This window comes from Papaver somniferum, chromosome 4 (genome assembly GCF_003573695.1).
Source record: "Papaver somniferum cultivar HN1 chromosome 4, ASM357369v1, whole genome shotgun sequence".
Taxonomy (NCBI): Eukaryota; Viridiplantae; Streptophyta; class Magnoliopsida; order Ranunculales; family Papaveraceae; genus Papaver; species Papaver somniferum.
Genome location: NC_039361.1, coordinates 17,701,520 through 17,710,680, shown reverse-complemented (window position 1 = coordinate 17,710,680; position 9,161 = coordinate 17,701,520). Strand labels below are relative to the sequence as shown.

Genomic DNA, 9,161 nt, shown 5'->3' with positions numbered 1-9,161 from the left:
TTTTATTTCTTTAAACTTTTTTATGCGAGGCCCATTGGAGTTTTATAAAAAGAAAATACCTAAGAGGCACATGTTTAGTCGTTTGGAAAGAATTTTTCTCTCCAAACGGCTTCAGCATCCTAATCTATGAATTTGCTTGTCCACGGTCACAAAGTCACTCTTTCAACTGGACTCTCACTGGTTTTGGTAGTGAATGAGAGTTAAGAACACTCATTCCACAACCCTTGCACTTAAAAAACACCCTATTTAACAACCACTCGCTGACTGATGGCGATGTGACAAGTTTTGAAGAAAGAGACTAGACTACCCCTCATAACCTAGGGAGTGGGGACATGTGGCAACAACTATTCCAAATATACTCTACCTTGGTTTACAAGCCATGAATAGAAATCTCGCCTTTATTTTTCCTCTTTTTTCTTTTTCTTTTATTTTTGGGGAACGACTAGAAGACCAGTAGAACATTGAAGAAACATCCCCAACCCAAATAAACTGTATCCATCTTTAAAAATTCCTACTCTTTCAATTTCCCAAAATTCCAAACCAAATCCCATCAAATTCTCACACCCTCTCTCTTCTATATATATCCAATTGAATTGTAACCTAACTAAAAGTCTTATACTAACAATGGCAAGACCTAATCAAGAAGCAATCGAAACCTTTATGAGTATTACAGGCGCTTCACAAGAAGTCGCTTTACAGAAACTTGAGGTAACCCTTTTTTACTTATCCGTTAATTAATGTAGGGTTCAACTCAATTTGGGATTTTTATTCGTTTTTATCGACTTAATTTTGATTATGGATTCACATTAAGAATTATGAGGATGTTAAGGATTTGTTTTCTTTTTCTTATTGGCATATGCTAGATTTAGTCTGTGTACTGTCTAATTTAGTTGAAGCAACACATCTGAGTATTGGTTCTACAAGTTGAAGCTAAATCTAGTATAATTGGGGAAATTGTTTTGTTTTAGATTTTAGGGGTTTAAAGTGGGTTTAATTAGTTGTTGGTTGAGATTAGGGATCACTTGGTTTTTTGCAGTTAAGTTTGTAGGATTTTTGGAGTTGGTTTACTGTTGGAGGAGGCCAGCATTGGGGTTCTTACTTAAACTGGACTCAGGGAAAAGGTTCTTAGTGATGTCAGTGAGCTTCATATGCTGGGGTTCATTATTTGAAGAGTAGAATGTATTCTGTTGTTTTTCATTGCGATTATACTGGGACTTATTTTTGTAGAAAAACATAGGAGTGTAAAAGTTAGCTCCATGGTTTGATGAGATTGAACTGTGGTCTGTGGTAGTGAGCCGCATAGCTAGAAGTCACTTGGTTCTATCTGAATATCATAGTTATGTGTATGTGCTTGTCCTTCTGTTTGACATGATGCTGTTTTTTTCTTCCTATCCTGAGAACTTTTTTTTTCCTAGAGAGGTGATTGAAAAATGGTCGACATGTATGTGAATTTTCCCTTTTTTACAGTGCAAGATTTGTGTTTTGAACTAGTTTTTGGTTTCCTAGGGTGTTTTTAATCTTTTATTAAATTGAATTTATGGCAATGATTTGAAAGAGAGAGGGCTCGAGTGGGGATTTGAAAGTAGAGAAGTAGAAGGTGCTGCGTTTTTGTATTTTCTACAGATAAGGCTTGGGTATCTTCGGTTACTTCCTTCTTCGAGCAGTTCCCTGCAATGACAGAGTTCCTAAAATTACACTTGATATGAGTCTTACCTTGTGTGGTCTTAGCAATATCATAGAAGTAGGCTGCTGATTTTCTACTCGTTTTTCTTTATTTTCTTTGTCCTCCGCACCGCCTCATTTACATTTTTCCCCTTTATTTTTTTTTTTTTTGAAATGAGATGTGATTGTTGGATCGGTATGTTTTTTATTAACCACAAGCATCGATGTTCTTGATCTATGAATTGAAACTGTTCTCGCCTAAGTGCTTCTACTGAGACCTTGTTTAGGCTATATGAATAATTTGTTTCAGAGTACATTATTGTAGTTTAAGAATAGATACTGTCACATATACGCGCAGGGTACCTTGTAGAGGCTCCTTCTTTTTTATCTTAAAGTACAGCATTTTTTTTCCGAGATAAGAGATTTACCGTATGCATCGTTAAGCTGGTTTGAGAGTTGAGAGATTTTCCGGTTCCCCTAATGCTCAAGGTGAATGCAACTCTTAGTACTGTGGTAATTCGGTATGATCCGTGTCAATTGTTTTTTATCGTACATTCTTCAGATATATTTGTAAGATTGCGAGCATCACCTGAAATGACAGATAACTATTCAAGCTGTCTTATTTTATCCTCATATTTTTAATGTTATTCTATAGTCTCCGTTCATCTACTTCTTCTTTTATGCTTCTAGTTATCATATTTCATTATCATCGACGCTCCTCAAAAGAGTTCTGATGTCTTGTGCGTTATCCTGGCTCTCAGGAACGTGGTGGCAATCTCAATGAAGCTGTAAATGCATATTTTAGTGAGGGAGATAGAAACAGGTACTCAATTTTCAGTTCAATCTAGTTACTAGTTTTTTCTGTAGTTTACACAAATGTATCTTTCTAGTGTGGGCTCATGATTTTTATGTCTGCTGATACTTACCTCTCCTGTTCTTGTTTGTGTTGTTCAGTGCCCGTCCAGCTTCTACTGCGATCCGTCAAAATGATTTCATGGATATAGATGATGACGATCCACTTCTAGTGGAGCCCCAAGGACCTTCTTTACCACTTCTATCTGCTGCTCGAAATTTGAACCCGTTCTCACTGCTAGACCCAACTTTTGGTCGTAGTTTCCTTGAAGGAAGAGGTTTTGGGGTTGCCACTGGTGCACCATTGGTTTCACATCCGAGAGAGGCAAGGGAGATCCCTATAGAGGTCAAGGATGGAAATAACCAATCTATTCCATCTGGATCCAGACCTGTTATTGAGGACATCACTGGAATAACGACGCATGGTCCTGAGATCCATGGAAGAGTAATAATTGATGATGACGAAGATGAAAATATTCCAACTGCTCCCACTGCTCCTGTTCTAGACTATGATAATGATATAGAGGAAGAAATGATTCGAGCTGCCATTGAGGCTTCAAAGCGAGAGGTTGAAGAGAGCAACCTTAATCACCAATCCAGTGTTCCTAGTGTATGTGACTATAATCCTGGCACTGTTAACCTTTTTACTGTGGCTCTGCCAAGATTTTGTTATCTTGATTCCTTGAACTATTTTTGTGTCAATCTAGGTTAATCTCCAGCAAAGGGAGCCTCCTGCGGAAGATGCTGAGCTTCTTCGTGCTGTTTCATTGTCGATGAAGGTATCTATTTCCCAACTGTTGTTTTCACTTTCTCCATTTCCACTTTTCCACATATGTAGTTGTCTTTAACATGGATTTCCTTCAGACAGCAGAGCGAGAGAAAGCATTGCGTGAGCAGGGAAATGCCGAGACAACAGAGAAGGTTGTCATTGATTCATCCGATGAGGAAGAAATTGAAACATTAACGGCAAACAGAAGGTTATATATTTTGTTATTTATTATTCATAAATTTATGTGCTCAAGATCTCTAGAACTGATATTTGGTTTTGCTTTATTGCCCATAAAGGCGATTACGTTCTTTTAACCAGGGAGCTTCAAGTCAAGTTAAATTGGAGGCTGGAAGCTCATCTGTCCAAGATGAAGCTGAAGATATCGAAGAGCAGCCTTTAGTGACAAACAGATCCAGACGTGTGTCTTCTACGTCTGTAGGGTCTCTCAGAGAAGTTGGAGAGATGGACGAGAGCCCACCAGCAAGTCCTGGCCGACCTCTCCCACAAAATGGAGACACATTTCCTGCTGAGGTATCATCTATCTTTACATTAAACTCAAGAGGTATCATGTGGTCAAAAGATATTAGTTTTTGTTTTCGAATATATGTGAATATGCAAATCCCAAACATATTGAATGGATCATAAACTAGCAACTTGGTTTGCTGAATTCAAAGATTCCCATATATGCCAGCATTTTTTTAAAGTTGTGACTAAGTTTTGTCATTTATACTGTGGTGAAGTGGGGAGGCATATCTTCGGAAGAGCATGATGAAGCAGTTATGCTTGAGGCTGCCCTATTTGGTGGAGTTCCCGAAGGGCCTGCATATAATTACCCGTACCCAACTCGTCAAACTAGAAGTATGGGCTACTATCCTCAGTCAGCACCGCGTCCTCCATCACCTACACTGACAGCTCAGCGTTTACTAAGAGAACAACAGGTGTGTACTCTTTTAGTGGCTGAGAAACTGTTTTTATCATGAACGTATTGAGCCAACACTGAACTCACAGGACGACGAGTATCTTGCATCTCTGCAAGCGGACAGAGAAAAAGCTGAAGCACGCCTTTTAGAAGAACAGGTTGCCAGAGAAGCTGCGCTTGAAGAAGAAAGAAAGAAGGAGCAGGAAGCGCAAAGGAAATTATTGGAGGAAGAGGTAACCTTTACTCCCTTTTTGTGAATCATTGGTGAGATGACTTTTTATGTATTTAACACTACATTTTGTTCTATGTTGAACCTAGGAATCAACTAGGGTCAGTGTTTGAAAATGCCCTTTTGTTGCACATCTAGTTTTATTTTTGGGCGCACACTTTTTTGGGGTATAAAAGTCCAAACTCTTGGGTTTGATGCAGGACTTAGATCCGTGTTCTTAATCTAGTCCCTACCTTCTTAAATAGTTTTGAAGATGACAAGTCTCGAAGTTGAAGAGACTGAAGGTGGACACTGTACTGTAGCATGCGAACAACTCAGTTTTTAGTTACTTTTTGACATCTTGTTTTATGAACTGTGTTTTCCCTCTTGTTTGCTTCTTCTAGCTTTGTATGAGTCATGCTTATTTGTATTTAACCTTCATACTGTTTGTTAACTTCTCCTATTGATTACAGGAATTTGAGAGAAAGCTAGCTGCAAAAGAAGCATCTCTTCCTCAGGAACCCGCCACAGATGATGAGAATGCTATAAATCTTCTTATTCGGATGCCGGATGGTTCCCGACGTGGCCGTCGCTTTCTGAAGTCTGACAGGCTACAGGTAATGCGGGCAGAAGAATTAGCTAGTAGTTAAGGTCCTTCGTGTTGGTATCTTTGCTCTGTTGTATATATGAACTTTGTCGTGTCTTTTATTGCAGTCTCTTTTCGATTTCATAGATGTGGGAAGAGCAGTTAAGCCTGGCATGTACAGATTGGTAAATTTTCTTCTCCTATTCTCCAGTCTCTTTTGTCTTGAGTACGGCCATATCATCAATGTCATGTACTTCTATCCATTCTTAGCAAAAGAAATTTGTAGATCTAATTTCCGTGAGGTAGGATAAGATAAGTTGGAAACAAAGTATTGAATTCGTGCATTTTTACCTAAACATAAACTTTACCTTCATCATCTAACTCCCAACAAATCTTCATAATGGTCTTCTGCAAAATCAATAAGTTGTCTCATTAGTAGCTGCCATAAAAATTTGTAATAACTAAAGCAGCAGTTGAAATAAATGTAAACTATACTTTCATCATTATTCTCTTTGTCACTATTATGTCCATGTCCATCATTCATGGCTTTGTCATGATCACAGTCAGTTTGAAAAATGAAACAGTTATTAGCTGTGTTACAACGATACGCCTAAAAAAAAATTCAGCCGTATCGATACGTATTTACACGGATATGCGTACTAATACTCCCAATACGTCAAGATACAACTCAGTTAGAAAACTTTGACTACATATTAGAAAATTTAGATATTTTACTAGATTCTATGAGAAGTTTTAACTATAGTGACAAAATATTAGTTCCAAATCTGTCCACTGATCTTGCTCTAGACTTTCTTCCTTCTTATCCAGACTTTTTCTCTCTCCGGTGTGGTTAATCATACATACTATATTTTGATCATGCAAACACATGTATGTATTTTGTTAAGTTTCTTATCTTATATATAATATATTTATGTTACTACTGATCAATATTGAGTATGCCGTATCGCCGTATTTTAGTTTTTCAAATTGGTGTATCATAGTAGCGTATTGGTATCTTGTATCCGATACCGTATCCGTATCGTTGCAACACAGGTTATTAGCAAACTTTAGCTTTGTTTACTCATCAACCTTTAGCTTTAACTTATCATTTTGGTTGTCCTTCATGAACCCTTCATCATCCAACTGTGTGTTACCTACAATATGAAATCAATTCTAATTAGTTAAGTTAACGCTAATACTGGAATTGCTTGTCATAAGAAAGAGTTGCAAAAACTAACAATAGTGAGAAGCAAAATTTTCTAATGTTAAGGGTGAATGCTAGAATTTGAATTGTGAGAACCAAAATATCTATTTTGTTAAACTCAAAAAAGAATTTGATGAAGAGGCTTGGGAGCAGCGAAAGTTTGTGGAAGATTGCTCCGCAGTGTCATTCTCCAGGGTGGAGAATTCTCCAGCGTGGAACATTTTTTCTATTTTTATGACATTGATGATCTATCATTTTGGGAAAGCTTTTGCCTAATCTGACTATTGTTTATTTGCAGGTGAGGCCATACCCAAGGCGTGCTTTCAGTGATGGCGAGAGTGCGGTATCCCTAACTGATTTAGGGTTGACTGGCAAACAAGAAGCATTATTTTTAGAGTTAATTTGAAAGTTACAATAGAAAATCCTTGTTTTAGTTTTGTTTGAAGTTTGCGTTTAGGTAACGTAGAAGGAAAATATATCAGTGTGGGAGTAAGGATTTCAGGTTGTGCAGATCAGTTAGCAGAGGAAATACATTGAATGGCAGGAACTGAACGAAAGATTTGGTTCTTTTCTAGCTTCGGACTTTCAGATATCCTTTACCCTTTTAACCACCTACAATCTCCCATTTTATCATTTGTTTTTAGAGTTACGGAAAACCCAGTTCGTTTTTAATGGTTGTGTTTGATTTGTTGATAGATGCATAATGTACATAATATATTCATTTACTTCCAAATTATCCTGGATTTTAGTTTCTTGAAAAATTGAATGGTTTTGTTTCGGTTAATTTGCCTTGGCGAGGCAAGAGAATCGGGGAGGGAAGTTATTTAGCTAGATATCTAGCCCGTTTATTTAAGAACAGACTGGTTTTACCAGCATTTTGCTCTCTGCACGCACTTGTCTGTGGTGTATCCTAGATAAGTTGGTTGCATGTCTAGTAAAGATAGCTAGAGCGATATGTCTCGGAATATCTGTATGAATTCTGTCCCAGGTATTTACGGATTTGGACTGGTAGCTTTTCAAAATGTACCGAAGTAGTATGTACTGCAGAGATGGCATTGCTTTGGGTTTACGAAAATGTTCTTACATCACTCACTGCATATGCAAACTACCAAACTTTCAAGAAAGAAGTAATAAGTAGTTATAGGAAGTGAGCAGAGTAGTTGGGCTGTAAAATCTCTATCAATCAAAAGAGTTAGAAAAGAGAGCATGGTTGACCGTTAAATCAGAGTGAGGTCAGTACCTATGATATAAGAGACTACCTACCAGAAACTCACTAATCGCATCATCTTCTTTGCTTTTTTTTTTTTTTTTTCTGAATTTCCTTAGTAGAGTTGAATTCCTTTATATGGTTCTTCGAAAAAGAATAAAGCAATGTATGATGTTACTTGACATTCACTTGAAAACAAAAATGAAAAGATGCAAAATTTTCATACTGTCTCTACGCTAAAATGGGATAACAATAAGATGTTACTATTGAGTCGACGTCCATTTCACCGCAGTTAAATTTGTTTGGTTAATTTGTCTTAAAAAAATACACTCAAATTATTTTACCTAATATAATGATAAGTTGTCAGTGGGATGAGTTTCATGCACAATACAAATCAATACGAATCAATGGTTATAGACTAAGTTGTTCCAGAGCCACACGGGTACATTTAATTTAAGAACCCACTCGCACTGTTCCAAAATTGTGGCCTAAGCTGAAGCCGTAAAAAAGATTTTTTTTTTTTTTTTTTTTTTTTTTGAGTTCTTTTTTTCTTTTTCTACCAACTCATCCACAAGGCCTGTGAACATGGCATACAGGCAAGAATAATCCGCTCCCAATGTTTATTTATGCACAGATCTCATCCGAACTTGTCATTTCATTCGTTGTTTGTCTCCATGGAATTTTTTTCCTTTCCGCTGCAAAGATATTTTTCTCCCTCAAAAAGCTCGAGTGACCATGAGGTAAAAATTGACAAGGCTAACAAAAAAAAGATATTCAAAAACTTAAATTTTATTTATTGAAATTTGAAACTGAACGTTGCTTCTACATTCTAAATCTGATTTTGCATTACATTTCTTATTTGCAAAACAGATGACATCCAAAGACCAAAACAAGATAATGAAACTAAGGTGAAACACCTGCTACCTTGCCCTCATTGTCACGTACTACCCATTTTCCATCTTTCTCTGGTGCATCACCTGAAATCAGAAGTGATTTGCCAACAATATCAGAACAATGAGCAGAAAGAACATAGTAAAAAAAAAAGGAATAGTAACAAGTTAATTACCACATGTTAGAGCTGGGAGATTGCAAGCTCTAGGGATACGAGCAGCAATGCGAAGAGTGTTACAAATGCAGTTCTGATCAACTCGTTGCAGGGCGCCGCAGCATTCAGCGGTGGGTAATGCAACACCTTGCCCGGGAAGAACAAATGGTGCGCATACGTTGAGATTAGTAATATCCTGGAGGCAAGACTGTGATCGAACTGACTTGATTTCAGCTCCTAAAGTCATCAGCATGAGAAACAATGCAGCTGAAGTATAGTAAACAGAAGAAACACCAGATTTCTTAATTCCTGCCATGATTATACTTGACTATAAATATACTACTTGCCAACTTTTCTTCTTTTCTTTTACTAAACCACTTTGAGATATGAAATGATACTCTGAAGTGAACATATTTATAGGATTTTTCACTCGGATCAATAGAGCACAAAGAAGTGAAAGTTGTATGAGTTATCTACTACTAATTAACCCACTGTCATGCTTGTGTTTATCAGTTGAGACACAAACTTGTGGTGAGTTTATCATTTTAATATGTGATTCACCATCATCCTATCATTGGCGTTTTACGTTCATATGGAATAATGCATTAACGTAAAATATTCAAGGATTTTCCTTGTGGAAGAGTGATATTCCCATATTTTTATCACCAGTTACAAAAATGTATAGACACATTATTCTGTTTTATCCAAA

General features: G+C 37.0%; 2 protein-coding genes across 2 annotated transcripts; one reads left to right on the top strand and one right to left on the bottom strand.

The window, feature by feature from the left end:
* The first annotated feature begins 411 nt into the window (after positions 1-411).
* On the top strand, positions 412-6,936 carry LOC113274842 (plant UBX domain-containing protein 8-like). Its single transcript, XM_026524240.1, has 11 exons — positions 412-708; positions 2,424-2,485; positions 2,617-3,124; positions 3,222-3,293; positions 3,379-3,491; positions 3,580-3,814; positions 4,024-4,221; positions 4,292-4,435; positions 4,884-5,027; positions 5,125-5,181; positions 6,499-6,936. Exons 1-11 carry the CDS (start codon positions 625-627, stop codon positions 6,604-6,606), a joined length of 1,725 nt encoding a protein of 574 aa, XP_026380025.1. The 5' UTR covers positions 412-624; the 3' UTR covers positions 6,607-6,936.
* A 1,374-nt stretch (positions 6,937-8,310) lies between these two features.
* On the bottom strand, positions 8,311-8,768 carry LOC113272094 (protein 108-like). The gene is made up of 2 exons (XM_026522000.1): positions 8,474-8,768; positions 8,311-8,384 (listed from the first exon to the last, which is right to left on the bottom strand). Exons 1-2 carry the CDS (start codon positions 8,766-8,768, stop codon positions 8,311-8,313), a joined length of 369 nt encoding a protein of 122 aa, XP_026377785.1.
* Positions 8,769-9,161: the final 393 nt, after the last annotated feature.